Below are 15,031 nucleotides of genomic sequence, written 5' to 3' on the forward strand. Positions count from 1 at the left end.
AACAAAAAAAGCAGGAAAATAATAATTAAATGGAGGAGAATGGGGAGTTAATTAAGGCTGGTTAGAGTAAATTAGGGGTTAACCACTTCCCGACCGGCGCATGCCAATGTCCGTCGGCAGAATGGCACGGCTGGGCAAATGGTCATACCTGTAAGTCCCATTGAATTTCCTGCCGTGCCATTGCATGTGCGCGCCGGCCAGGAGCTCCGTGAGTCGGGTCGCGGGTCCCGCGGACTCTATCACTGCGGGGATACCCACGATCGCCTCACGGAGAGGACGAACGGGGAGATGCTGATATAAACGAGCTTCTCCCCGTTCTGCCTAGTGACAGGCTCACTGATCTCTGCATCGGGGGCAGAGATCAGTGATATGTCACAGCTAGCCCATACTCCCTACAGTTAGAAATCACTCCCTAGTACTGACTTAACCCCTCCCCGCCCCCTGGTGGTTAACCCCTTCACTGCCAGTGTCATTTACACAGGAATCAGTGCATTTTTATAGCACTGATTGCTGTATAAATGATAATGGTCCCAAATATGTGTCAAAATTGTCCGATGTGTCCGCCATAATGTCGCAGTCACAATAAAAAAATTGCTGATCGCCGCCATTACTAGTAAAAAAAAAAAAATTATTACTAAAAATGCCATAAAACTATCCCCTATTTTGTAAACGCTATAACTTTTGCGCAAACCAATCGATAAACGCTTATTGCGATTTTTTTTTTTTTTTTTTTTTTTTTTTTTTTTAACAAAAATATGTAGAAGAATATGTATCGGCCTAAACTGAGAAAAAAAAAATTTTTTTTTAATTATTTTTTGGGGATATTTATTACAGTAAAAAATAATGCATTTTTTTTTTTTTTTTCAAAATTGTCGCTATTTATTGGTTTATAGCGCAAAAAATAAAAACCGCAGAGGTGATCAAATACCACCAAAAGAAAGCTCTATTTGTGGAAAAAAAAGGACGTCAATTTTGTTTGACATCGCACGACCGCGCAATTGTCAGTTAAAGCGACGCAGTGCCGAATCGCAAAAAGTGCTCTGGTCAGGAAGGGGGTAAATTCTCCCGGGGCTGAAGCGGTTAATAAGGGGTCAAACAGAACATTTGTTCATCCTTTTGATCTGCAGATGAAGAAAAACGGAAGGCCCAGAAACACCCACAATAACCCTAGGACCCACCCACATCAACTCCCAGAACTGGTACAAGTGACTCCCATAGCCTGCCCTGAAACTACAGAGGTTCAAAGGATGATGGGACATGTAGTATTAGGACTGGAAAAGGAAAGAAACAGGAAGTCAGAACTTTGAAGTTCAGCCAGGAGTGACTTCACAGACAGAAACCTGCTGAATACAGCTATGGAAGGTGGCCGTGGGGTTGTGATTCATTTACATGCACCAGCCATCTGTTTTGGGGAGGAAAAGCTGGAGTTATTCTTTAAGTACGTTCAAATGAACGAGACCTACTTCTATTTATTTGCTCAAAATTGTGTAGGTTATTGAACTTGTAGATTAAACCATGGTGGGTTTTTTTTTTTAACTTTAGGCCTTTACCTAATCAGTGTGCATCATTTGTGTCTCTGCTGTATGATGTGAGCTGAGATGCGGAGGAGAGATCAGCACATTTCTGCACCTGCTGCCAGGCCAGGACCTGCCCCTTCTGGAAGACATGCCAGAGAAAACCGGTGTTATTTTTGGGTCTTCGCACACTGCTGTCGCCTCAGCCTTAGGGGAAGCTGTGGAACAGATGCCACCACTCCCTGCCAGCCTACACTTTTACTTTATTTGCTTTGGATCTGATTCCTGACCAGGGATTTTACTTGTTCTCCAGCAGTGAATATTTTTTGGCCCCAGTGTGTATGTCAGGAATGTGAAAAGTCATGCAGGTTAAAATAAAGAGGTTGCCTGTTTTGGCTTCCGCAACAGGAATAAAGTAGATTTTGGTGCCAGCTAATAAAATCTGGGAAGTAACTTATTTTTTGAAGGTTTTAGTTGGCTGAAGGTAATGTGCTGGCTTAACAGGCTGATGAAAAATATGTAAGGTAGTCTGTCCTTGCCATCTGTACCCTTTAATCTGAGATGCACGGAAACCACCTCTAAGCATTTTTACATAGATTCTTAAGGCTACCATAGACACTAGATAGCGGGTTAAAGAACCGGGCAATTTTAACCCAAATGTTCTAAATCTGAAAGAGAATCCAGATTGTAGGAAAGATTTTAAACCATCATTGCCAGAAAAATATATAGCACTGGTATTTTATTATTTTTTACAATCCTGTATGCTTCAATTTTTCATCTTCAGATCATGCCCAGTGTGTGTGCATTTCTTGGGTCTAGAAGACTTGTTATTACAGTATATTATGTGGCATTTTGTATTTTGCCAGTTAACCATCTTTTTTTTATCAGGAAAGGATGTTACAATTTATGAAAAGTGTGTGTTAGTTTTTTTCATTAGAAAGATTTCTTCTAGATCTGATCTACAACTATGCCAAATCTTTGCTGCTGGCTCCATTGCCAAGGGATCTGTTTTAGGCCCCTTTCACACTTATACGACTTGTCTCACGATTTTGTACTGCAAAATCGTATGACAAGTCATTCTCCATGATTTTCAATGACTACCATTCATATTGGCTCGGCTTTAAGTTGTGCCGACTTCAAAGTAGTCCCTGCACTACTTTGGTCCAACTTCCATGTGAGTTGATGTCCATAGACCTCAATGTTAAACCCTCAAGTAGCATGCAAATCGTACCTGAATAATATAGACACGATTTCAGTACGACTTTGTAAGCACAAGCTCAGAATGGTTAATGCCAAAGTTGTGGCAAAGTCGTACAAAGTAGTACTGCTGCCAAATCTCAGTAAAATCGCGCGACTTTGAAGTCCCACAAGTGTGAAAGGAGCCTAAGGGTGCTTTCACACTGGTCCATTGAAAAGACACATTAAAAATGCATATGCGGTTTTGATATTTCAGGTGCATTTTCTGGTTGGCATGCACCTGTGAAACAGACACGACTCAAAAACGCAACCATGGTGCATTTTTTAACATATCTTTAACATGTTATCTATTCATTTCAATGGGTGCAGCATGCAGGACTTTTCAGAACACACCACAACTGCAGTACAATGGAATTAAGAGTCCCATATGATTTAAAGGGAAATCTTTTTTTTTTTTTTTTTTTTTATTGCGTTTTTCTGCAAGGTAAAAATGTAGCAAAAATGCATCAATGTGAAAGGGCCTTTAGGATTAAAAGCAAATTATTTTACAATCTGATTGTGCCATCAACATCCACGCGTGGATACCGCTATCCGCTGCACAACAATAGTACGCCACACCACATAGCAAATTGTAAAGTTGGCCAAATGCCTAAACTCTTTCAGTTGTTTTTGTTCTGTGATGTTTTAACTGTGGAATACTTCCATATTCATACTATTCAATCTGAAGTGAGCAGATTGTTAGACTGTTGTGTGTGCATGTGGCAAGCTTAAAGGCACCCTGTCAGGTCACTAAACTAATCCAAATAACAATACCTTGCAAGAGAAGAGTTGTACCCACCTCTTCAGTACCTCATGTGTATAAACTCCCTCATCCCCCACCTCTCTGTTCTATCACTGCAGTCTCCGGAAGTGTTGGATGCCTGTGTCCCCCATGGCATGCCATGGTATCATCCTCCACCTCCTAAAGAAAAATCTGACTTGTGGGCCATTGGAGAAATGAGTAGAACAGTTGTGGTATTTGAAATTGTTTAGGGACCTGGTAGGGTCTCTTTAATGCCTCAGACTGCTGACTTTGGTGGCTTTACATTGAACATTGCCAGTTCAGTGGTGTGGAAGAGAGCACCATAAAGATGGTTCTCCATAGTGGGTGATTCTGTCAATACTCATTGATTTCTTAGTGATTGACATGCAAATGGCAAGGCATACAGCATTTCTTCTGTATAAGTCAGTGTGCAAAGTATGAATGGGTACCAAGCTGCTGTTGCAAAACTGATACCAGTGGTAAGTGTTGCCCTTAGCAGTCAACTGGAGTACTTCAACTTTGCCAGTTAAGTCTTTGCTTTTTCTGGGGAATAGCCCTGGTTGTATTTGCTGTATAGCTCATCAATGTACTCTAGAAGTATCAAAATCCTTAAGAACTAAAGGCAAAACCTTTTTGCTAAAGGCTCACACACTTTGCCCTGTTTACCATTATTGTAAGTAAATGGAAATCCCACATTTTGGCTTGTCCCCAGAAATGTAATAGAGGGGAAATCTTCCAATGGGTACATTTTCTCTCACTTCCTGTTTGGCTTTGGGACAGGAAGTGAAGGGAAATCTCAGCAATGAGACACAGAAAGCTAAAAAAAATCTGACAGGAGTTGTAACCCTTCCTTGCTCTATTCAAAATGGAAAAGTTTTGCCTATAGTTCCACTTTAATCAAGTACACAAGCATATATTACTATTATACATATATATGTGGTTTTGGCTTGAATTTTAATGCTTTACCTTGTTGGGAGCATCAGATATATATGGGGGGGGGTTGAAGCACGAACATGAGCAGAGTTTGTAATCCTAACATAATGCATGGCCCTTGTCTAGTACATACGAGCCCTTACAGGACTCAGTCACAGTTCCTACTATATTAAATTTACTGCTGAGGAATTGTTTAGATTAAAACCTGATCTAGTATGTTATTATTTTGCAGAGTAACATTTTTTAGTCTTGCAGCAGCTTTATGCTCAGCTCCTATTGTTAACACATTGACAGCATCTGTCATCACATGTTGTGTTGCTGATCTCCTCATGTCCAGTGGGGGGCAGTGCAGGAAAGAGAATTGAAAAGACTTCATCTTCAAACGATGTTTACTCCATCATCCGGTTAGTCTTGGTTCTGTGGTGGCTTTCTCGATAAAAAATGTCTATCTTTTATTATCTTTACGGTTTCAGGTCTGTAAACTATTAACTGTTCCAGCAATAGGTCAGTTGTTTCCTAGTCAAATTTAAAAACGAGTATACAGTAGAGTGTAGGCACGAGCCAGACGTTCGTCAGCAGAGCAAGTCTGCTTTGTGGTGTAGATCTAATCAGGAATCAGAGCTTATCGGCATTGCTTTGAGACACAGAAACTGAAACTAGCTAAAACATGTCTTCTCCAATGGAGACCTTTGTGAATAATTCTTGACCACAGCTAGTCTCTCTCATGATACAGATACAATATGAACCCCCAGAATAGAGTTGCCACCTCATCCCTTTAAACCCGAACACATATTAATTACAAAGGTTCTGTGGCTGATTAAAAGGGTTGTAAAGGTTCGTTTTTTTGCATTCAGGTGAAAGAACACCTGTCAGTGATCGGCCCTCCAGCGCCCCCCCCCCCCCCCTCGAACTTGACCCATGGGGACGCGCAGCCATTGGCTCCCGCTGCTGTCAATCAAATCCAATGACGCGAGCGCTGGGGGGCTGGGCAGAGTTCTGCATTCGGCCCCCATGGACGCCGAATACTGAACTTGGGAGGAGCCGCCGAGGGACCTCAGAAGTCGAGGATCGGGGCCACTCTGCAAAGCGAGCTGCACAGTGGAGGTAAGTATGACATGTTTGTTATTTAAAAAAAAAAAAAAAACAACCTTTAGTGTCACTTTAAGGTGGTAATTATAAACTCACTTAGTGCCTACCTGTATTGAATTAGTCTCAGAACCTGTGTAATTTGTGTTTGGGTTTAAAGGGATGAGGTGGCAACCCTACCCCAGAGTGGTCATGGATGTCTTTCATATATCTGTCTCACTGTCGCCTGTCTCTCTTTCAGCAAGTGGTAAGAATGCTCTGTCTGTTCTCCAGTTGTAAATAGCACTGTATTCTGTCTCGGCCAATGAATGCGTACAGCATGCATGACCAAAGTTTTTTTTTTTTTTTTTTTATATTCTCCCCCCCCCCCCCAATTGGACAAGAGAATGGTCAAATGTGAGTTGTGGAAGAAAAAATTTCAGTGTTCTGAAAAACATCTGCATGTGACAAGCCATTTTAATGTTGGGCTCGTCTTTGTCTAGGACAGGCTTGGATATATCTTTCTACAATCTAGGACTTTGCTCCAAATAATTGGGCGCCAGCGACAATATGGCTGATATGACGCAGCTGTGTATATTGTAGCAGCCAATCGTATTCATGTCTCATGTTATACAGCATTGTGTACATTCAGAAATCAATACTGTATATACACTTTATACAGCCAATGTGACACAGCCTTGGGTAACACAGCTAGTTTTATCATGTTATCTCCTATTGCAGTAGTCTAGTTATATACACTGAAACCAGCAGTGTTGATCATAAGGTTCATTGAGGATAATGTCACACTGACGCTGCATGCAGAAAGTGTGCCGTGTTCAGGCTGGTGGTGTTGCTAAGCTCTAACAAAAATTATTTCACCTTTTATTTTTTTGGCCAAAACATCAATGGAGCCCTTCGCTGGTGCATGGAGGCTTGCAGCCGCCTTCCACCATTCTCTGTGCGGTGACACCAGCTTACATAGACCAATGTCCTCATCGCTCCAGTCCCGCCAAGCATGTTAAATGAAAGCAGCCTTCAAAAGAGAAGGTTCTACTTGCAGCCAGGAAATCACTTGGATATAGAGAAATCCATTCTGCCATGTCCTGCCTGCCAACCCTCACTGTTCTCCTGATTTTTGCAGCCTGCACCATGTAGTATGTGTTCTAACTCAGAACTGGATGATGGCAGGGTAGGGAGACTGCATTACAGTATATCCAAAGATCAGACTTTTTAAGTTTTGGACAGAGTAGAGAAGGGTTAAACTATAGGTAAACTCTAACACACGATCGGACTCTACGACAACAAAACCGTGGATTTTTGTTGGAAGGTTGTAAAAGAAAGTTCAATAGCCAGTGCGGCTCCTTCTGCTTGATTCCGAGCATGCCTGGAATTTTTGTGAGTCAGACTTGTGTACACATGATCAGAAATTCCGACATAAAAGTTTTGTTGGCGGAAAACTTGAGAACCTGCTAGCCAACATTTGGTGGCGGAAAGTCCAACATCAAATGTTGGATGGAGCATACACACGGTCGGACTTTCAGCCAACAAGCTCACATCCAACATTTGTTGGCGGAAAATCCGATCGTGTGTACGGGGCATTACAATACATCTCTCTCTTTTGCTCCATTGGTATATTTATCTGTTTTAACAAGTGTAAAAAAAAAAAAAAAAATAGCTGTTCATTCAACCAGAAATCTAGTGAGCTGATAACAGTCCAGAGGCAGAGAGGAAGTTATCAATTAGCATTGTTCCCTCCTGTTATCTATGTAGCGTCAAATAGCACAGCGGGGAGATCGCTGTACTAACATCACATAGTTTGTACAGAAAGTTCCTTTGTTTTTTTTTTTTTTTCCAGCCTATTGATGTGTGTACCAGGCTTAACTTCCAGCAAAGATCCTGTTCTGTGTGTCATGTGATGTCATCAATCTTGTTTTTAATCTTTTAGTTTTCTTTGTGTAACAGTCACCTCAACTATTTTTTTAATCGGTCTTTGAAAATTGAAACGTGTACAATTTTTATATGGCTTACAAATGTTTGACCACCGTTGGGCCTCATGCATGTGGGATTATGAATTTGTGCTCAAAATACGATGGATTTTTCTTCCAGTGCTTGGCAAAAAAATGCCTCTAAATATGCACATTTATGCGGGTATTGCATTGAGTGCAGATGCATGCTGCTGGCCCGAATATTCATTTATTCTGGCCATTGGAATATGCTTATGCACATATGCAAATCAAATTATGTTCATAAGCTCCTATCAGAATGCACCTTTTGGTGCGCATGCTTTTTTTTTTTTGTTTTGTTTTTTTCCCTGTCTGTAAACTCTCCTCTTCAAATGCACATGTAAATACCTATGTGTAAATTGGCTCATACGCTAACATAGAGGTGCATTTAGAGGCTTAATAAAAATCTGAATGCCTGTATAAGTGGATGCCCATAAATTGGGCTAACTTTGGCATTTTTGTTTTTTGTTTTTATTCATGGAAGTGTTTTTTTTCCCCAAAAAATTGTGTTTGAAACCTGCTGCACAAATCTCGTGTGACAGAAAAAATTGCAACACCCACCATTTTATTTTATATGGCCTCTGTTAAAAAAAAAAAGAGAGAATATATGCTTGGGGGTTCTAAATAATTTTCTGTATTTTTTTACATTTAGGAGCCAAGTGTCAGAATTGGCCCGGATACAAAGTGGGTAAAGAGATTGTAAACCTCCAAAACCAAAAAACCTGCAAGACGATGGCATAATGAGCTAGTATGCATCGCATACTAGCTCATTATGGAATACTTGCCTTAGAACAAAGCCCTACAACGGCGCCCGCACACCGCTGATATGGCTGACATCTTTCCTGGAGTTACTTCCGGGTTTGCAGGCTCCAGCGATGTGACTGGCTGGAGCAGCGATGATGTCACGTTTCCTTCGGGAGCCGCCGGTAACAGCATGGCCTTAAAACGGCACAAGCGGTCGTTTCTTCAGAGCGCATGCGCCGATGACATCAAATGGGGCATTATACAGTAAATATCTCCTAAACTCTGCAAGTTTAGGAGATATTTACAGTGCTTATAGATAAGCCTTATTATAGGCTTACCTATAGGTACAAAAACACAAAGGGAGTTTACTTCCTCTTTAAAGGATAAGTTACACCCTGTATTCAGGGTGTAAATTATTACTCTAGCACCTGCTGTCAAAATTTAAAAACTACAGCTCTTCGGGGGTCTGTCCACACAGCCATGTCATTCACACAGATCTGTGAATAAATGAACTACAAGTAGCACCATGGCAGACGGCTTGAACTGTGAGGGTGCTGGTGAGCGATTTCGTAGTTCATTGATTCTTTTTGGACTTCAGTAACTGCCTGTATGGGAGGTACGGGCAGACAGCTGTGCTGTGAGCCTGACATTGTACCCACCATCTGCTGATCGCGAGTAAAATGCTCTGCAGGCATCGAAGAAAAAAAATGCACTTTTTTTTTTTTTACCTGCAAAAAAGATACGCATTTTATTTTTTGTTACGTGAATTTATCCTTTTAAGTCCTACGTGCATGAGCCCTTACTGACTGGTAGATTTCACAGTGATATGCTCGCCAGCCTAGGGTGAAATGTGTGAAGTGCTCTTTAGGTTTAGTCCACCTGTGGCTTCAGTAGTGAACATTCAGATAAAAACTACAGCTGTAACTTGTACAAAGTCCTTTACTGACACCTGGCAGGAAGTTTTTTTTACATATTCATAGGATAAAAGAACAATTACGTTTGTTTTCTGTAACTCCCTGTCACTCATAGAGGTGGGGAAGGAATGGACCACATTATGTTATTGCATGTCTTGTATCGTTTGATAATTTCCTCCTATTCATAAATTGTATGCAGCTCATGCACTGATAAATCTCCTCCTCTCTCTCCACAGTAATAATGAAGTTTCGTACAGATAAGGGGAGAGACCCCAAGCCCAGCACATTTCAGGAAGACTGTGATCTCTTGCTGCAGATTCGCAATGATCTTTTGGATTCCATGAGTGTTAACCCTGATCTCCTGGAAGAAGACTTTGCTAGGTAATTTTAATGTTTTAGGAATTAAAATTTTACTGTAATTGAAAGTTCACTAAAGAATAGTGGTACAACAGTGGTTGTCATACAGATGTTTGCATAACGCTGTCATAAAACAATTGTAAAGCCTGCACACAAAGTAGATATTTTGGGTGAGTATACCACATAATTGTAGTCCTAGGCTCAATTCACAAAGCTTTATACAAGGAAAAAAAAAACTTTATTTTGAGCTTTGTGACCAACTTTCAAATCTCATTAAACTTGGCTAATGCTTGTTTTTTTGTTTTTTTTCCCCTTAATAATCAGGATCGTTATCCTGGTGTATTAGCCTTGTGTATTAAAGTGGTATTCACCCTAAAAGCAAACATTTTATTTTATTGTAGCTTACCAATTCTTAGATGATGTGATCATATAATTTTTTTTTTTTTAAGCCAGTAAGTCTGTTGGTTTTCAACAGAACAAGCTCCCCTGCATATGTATCACTTAAGAGTGTTAAAACAAACCATTTAGCACTAACAGGGGTGCTTGCAATGATCCTTTTTTTACTTATGTAAAACCTTTATCTCAAAAGGAACAAAACTATTTGCTGTAACTGCTTATAAAGTGTAAGCTGGAGTTTGGCTTCAATTTGTTTATGTAATGAAATCTGCTAGTACATCAAATACTACCCACCCCCCCAGACTGACAGTCTGCTGTGTGCTGTGCCTCCTGTGCGCCTTAATCCTTCATGTTATACTTACCTGCTCTGTGCAGTGGTTTTGCACAGAGCAGCCCAGATCCTCCTGTTTTTGGGTCCCTCTTCAGCGCTCCTGGCCCCTCCCTCCTGTTGAGTGCCCCCATAGCAAGCAGCTTGCTATGGGGGCACCCGAGCCACAGCTCCATGTGTCCATTCAGACACAGATCCGTGGAACACCCACCCCCACACCCCCCCCCCCCTCTTTTACTCATTGGCTCACTGACTTTGGCTCCTGCTGCTGTCAATGGCGCTTCGCTGCTGTAAAAAAAACCTTCTGCTATTCTGTCAGAGTGGCTCTGTCCGTGTCCATGCTGCACGGACAGAGCCCACTGTCTCACAACGGTCTAAACCCAGCTCACGTTCCCTATTAGTGGGTGAACAGTCCAACGCTTGGTGAATTCTACTTCATAATGATAGGAAGAGCCAACATTGAAAGGATCAAAAAGCGACGACGCTATGAACGCTTGGCCGCCACAAGCCAGTTATCCCTCACAAGCCAGTTATCCCTGTGGTAACTTTTCTGACACCTCCTGGTCACCCACCCACTCTGCTCTGGTCAGCAGTGGATCAGCGAACAGATCTCCTGCTGATCAAAACCTAGTCAGTCCCATGTGAAAGGGGCCTTGTAGTTTTCCTAACTGATTGTTATTATACAGTATTTATATAGCCTCAACCATTTGCACAGCGCTTTACAATGTGAGCGCAAACCGTACAGTTGCAATATAATTAAATACAAGAGAACTCAGAGGGCCCTGCTTGTTAGATCTTACAATCCAAAGGGGAGGATCAAGTGATACAAAAGGTAACAGCTGTGGGAGATGAGCTGATGAAGAAAATAAAAGTACAAATGTTGGGTGGAGGTGGGATAGGCTTCTCTGAAGAGAAAAGTTTACAGGGATTGCCTAAAAGTGGACAAAGTATAAAAGATAGTTTGGACAGATTGGAGTAGGGAATTCCAAAGGATGGGAGAGGCTCAGGAAATCTCCTGGAGGTGTCACGAGAACTAGAGAGCAGGAGGTCTTGGGAGGGACTATGGGGATGATTTGGTTGGCATTTTGAGACTAGGTTAGTGATGTAGCTGGGGGTCCAAGTTGTGGATGGCTTTGTAAGTTATTGTTAGTATTTTGAATTGAATTCATTGGGTGAGTAGAAGCCAGTGGAGGGATTGACAGAGAGGGGTAGCAGACACTGCACAGTTGGTAAGGTGAAGTTGTCTGGCAGTAGCATTCATGATAAACTGAAGGGGAGATGGCCTATGTAAAGGTAAGCCAATGAGGAGGGAGTTGCAGTAGTCGAGGCGAGTGATAACCAGGGAGTGAACAAGGATTTTTGTGGTGGTGTTGGTTAGGAAGGGGGTGTGTTGGCTTTCCCTGTCTCATGACAAACTACATTTTGAGACCAACCCATATAACCTGTCCCTACTTTTCCCAAACCATCCAAATACCACTGAGCATGCCATGCTTATCCTGAAGCGTCTTTTTTTTATTTCATTAACTGTAATGAACCATTCCCTCCACCATAATAGCCATGTAGGTTTGGGATAAGGCACTTAGCTGCCTACAGAAGGTGAGGCATTAGAGACTTTCTGTAACGTGGTTCGATGTTGGTGCCTCAATAACATTGCCAAAGGGTATAAGGAACATCGAGATGCACAAGTACTGGTTCAGAACACTGGATACTTTTGTCCACAGATTTTGAATGGTCCCACAAAAGGTGGGAGAAGGTCACCCATGCAAAACAAATCTTCAAATATTTCTTGGAGGACATACCTGTTAGCATTGCCTTCTTCCTCCAACCAGGAAAATTCCTTTCATTCTGGTACTTAAAAATTTCCATCACACTGATGTTGTGCAGGGCAGTAAGTGATGTCTACTTTACTTCTTTTGCAGCTATTGTTTTTCTGAGATGGCACCTGTCTGTGCAGTGGTAGGCGGTGTTTTGGGTCAAGAAATCGTGAAGGTAAGTATTGCATGCAGTAGGCATATACAATTTGTATTTGTTTGTTTTTTTCACATTCTGACAATGTATTTATTTCTCTTTTCGTCTAGGCCCTGTCCCAACGAGATGCCCCACATAACAACTTCTTTTTCTTCAATGGGCTTAAGAGTAATGGCATTGTTGACTGTTTAGGGGGCAAATGATTTGAAGGATGCTCTTGGACTGTTTTGCAGAGCGTTTTCGGATATTTGCAAAGGTTTGACCAACGGCACTTTTTAGATGCTTTACCTCACCATTAAAGGACAGCTCCACCCGAAGGTGATATAAATGTTTTGATGGGCACTGCTGGGTTGAGTTACGTGGCTGCTTCATATTTCTTTCAGAGTTGCCCTTGATAAGATTTTACTGTAATAAATTGTGTTTTTGCCCCTCCACAAGGCCATCATCCAGTTGACCTCCTGGTTTTTTTTTTTTTTTTAATTGCATAATCTGTGACGCGGTGTCACGTCATTTTGGTGTTTTTGTTTGATAGGTAACTGGGAATTCTGATAAGAATCTCTCACTAATGGAGTCTTAGCTATATAAAAGTTGGCATGTCATTCAGCTCACCAGCAATTGTGCAAAATGATATCGGTTTTGGATGGATTTGTCCTTTATTGCTTATTGCAGATGAGCTGATTTGTGAAGATGGTAAGCAAATTAAATCAGGCTTGTTGAAGTGGGTATTTAAGCCTTTCTTAGAATTGTAATACCAAACAGTGAATAAACATGCCTGTTCCATTATACTGTGCATGCTTTATGTACAATGGATACATAAATCCTTTGTTGTGGAACATCTGTCTACAGAGATCTTCATTTTGCAGCGGGGTTTTCCTACAGGCACATAAGGAGACTGTCTCAGCCGTTTGCTTCATAGCAACTTTCAAAATTTGGGCAATTACTATTGGATAGGGTGGGATCTTCCAGAATCCAGTACAAGCAAAAGCGACTGGATAGGCAATCAATGCCAGCTAAAAAAAATATTTGCTGCTTTGCCTTACTAATAAAAGTTTTATGCTTAAAACGCTTACTTGGTATGTGCAACCAGCTCCCCCCCCCCCCCCCCCCGTGTATGATGTGCTATGTTGGGTTACCTCTGTGTGGGTATCCAGAAAGTAACAAGTTTTGGTGGCATGTTATTTAAATATTGAAATCTTGGCAGTTTTCTTTCAGCTGCCTGACTGATCCCTGCTTTACCTGGGGAAGCTTTGCTCTTTGGGACATTTTTACATAAATTGGACCTAACGGTGATTGATTTGAATAGGAAAATTTGGGTCAGCAGATCTGAGACCTGTAGCTTACAGTAATATTTCTATCGCACATGAATGCAATAGATCTGGTGTGAACTAGTTTCTTTTTTAATGGAAAAGCGACATCTTCCAGTAGTGCAAATGGAGTAAATTGCAGTCTGGGGTGCATATACAAGGGCATCCACAGTTAACCTCCCTTTATACATTTTGCACATGTCCTTACAGGAGAATCGCAATCCTGTGAATCTCATGTTAAAGGCCTGAAGACTTAAAAGTGTGAAAGCCCCCCCCCCCCCCTTTTTTTTTTTTTTTTTTTCTTTTTTCTTTCCAGGTTACTGAGCAAAAAGGCATTTGGACTTAAATATTCTGACTCTATTGTTGGGCTTAAGGTTTAGTCTTGCCTTATCTGATTCACCAATTAAAGGACAAAGCATCACTTCCTCCATCACCTCCTTGTATCTAAATTCTCCAGATCTTTTTTTATGCATTATAGAGAATCCACTGTGGAGAGGTTTAGGGGGGGGGGGGGGGGTGAACTGTTACAAAGCCTCTAGTGCTTTCAACAAAAAAGGCAGCTTGTGGTTCAATTTCCTGTTCTGGGTGGAGTTTGCCTTTAAGGCTGATTAATGAATGTTGATGAGAGATGTCTGGAGAGCCTGAAAACATGACCTGTTGGGGCGCTAAGAAAACAGCAGCTTCAGGTGTGATGGTAAAAGCTGGAAACTGGCTTCTTTTTCAAGAGGCAAACGCCATATTTGAATACCCATGCTGTTGCCATTCAGCATTGTACCACTAGCCTGTTGGAAGAATGGTTACATGTAATCTGCAATGTTTTTTGGTCTGTCTTTTGTAATTTGTATGTTAAAAGTATTTTTTTTTTTTTTATCTTTAATAAATGCTTGTTATGTGTGGGTTGAATTTTTCTTAAAAGATTAACTATAGATACTTTAGGAATCCCACTCAAAGTGGTGGAAACTAATTTCCAGTTCTCGAGGACCCATTAACACCAGGTAGTGCTCTTGTTTTGTGGAAAAGCAGCAATCGAGAAAGAAACCGTTTCTTCTTTTACTGTCTCAATGCAGCAGATTTAGGGCTCATTCAGATGGATGTAGGCACCTGTCCTGCCTGCATGAGCCTTTTCTTTTTTTGCATCTTCATCCCCCTGGAGCTGCGTCCAGCAGCCTATAGAAATGAATGCAGACCCAGCGGCTGCTCGGACAGTCATATGTCAAAATGTGACCAGCGTGCAGAAGCAGATGCGCAGACAAGAACGCAGACAGTGTGCATTCGGGTCCGTGCAACCACTCCTGCACGTAGCTGGATGCAAACAAAAAAAAATGCTTACACAGGATGGATGTCAGTACCTGTCTGAGCCATTACAGCTCTGACTTTGTGAGCTGACACGGTGTAGATCCATAGTCAGTCACGATGCCCGCTGCACCCAAAAATAAAAAGCTCGGCTCCCACCGTTTTTTGTTTTTTTTTTTTTTTTTTTTTTTTTTATTGCCGGCAATGCTTGTT

The 15,031-nt window shown here is 41.4% G+C and overlaps 1 protein-coding gene across 1 annotated transcript in view; it reads left to right on the plus strand.

The window, feature by feature from the left end:
• Positions 1 to 14,419, plus strand: part of SAE1 (SUMO1 activating enzyme subunit 1) — an 81,986-nt gene extending 67,567 nt beyond the window's left edge. The window contains exons 7-9 of the mRNA XM_073599007.1: positions 9,409 to 9,553; positions 12,173 to 12,242; positions 12,332 to 14,419. Coding sequence (XP_073455108.1) covers positions 9,409 to 9,553; positions 12,173 to 12,242; positions 12,332 to 12,424 — 308 coding nt within the window. The 3' untranslated portion in view covers positions 12,425 to 14,419. The remainder of the gene's footprint in view (positions 1 to 9,408; positions 9,554 to 12,172; positions 12,243 to 12,331) is intronic.
• The last annotated feature ends 612 nt before the right edge of the window (positions 14,420 to 15,031 follow it).

This window comes from Aquarana catesbeiana, linkage group LG09 (genome assembly GCF_042186555.1).
Source record: "Aquarana catesbeiana isolate 2022-GZ linkage group LG09, ASM4218655v1, whole genome shotgun sequence".
Taxonomy (NCBI): domain Eukaryota; kingdom Metazoa; phylum Chordata; class Amphibia; order Anura; family Ranidae; genus Aquarana; species Aquarana catesbeiana.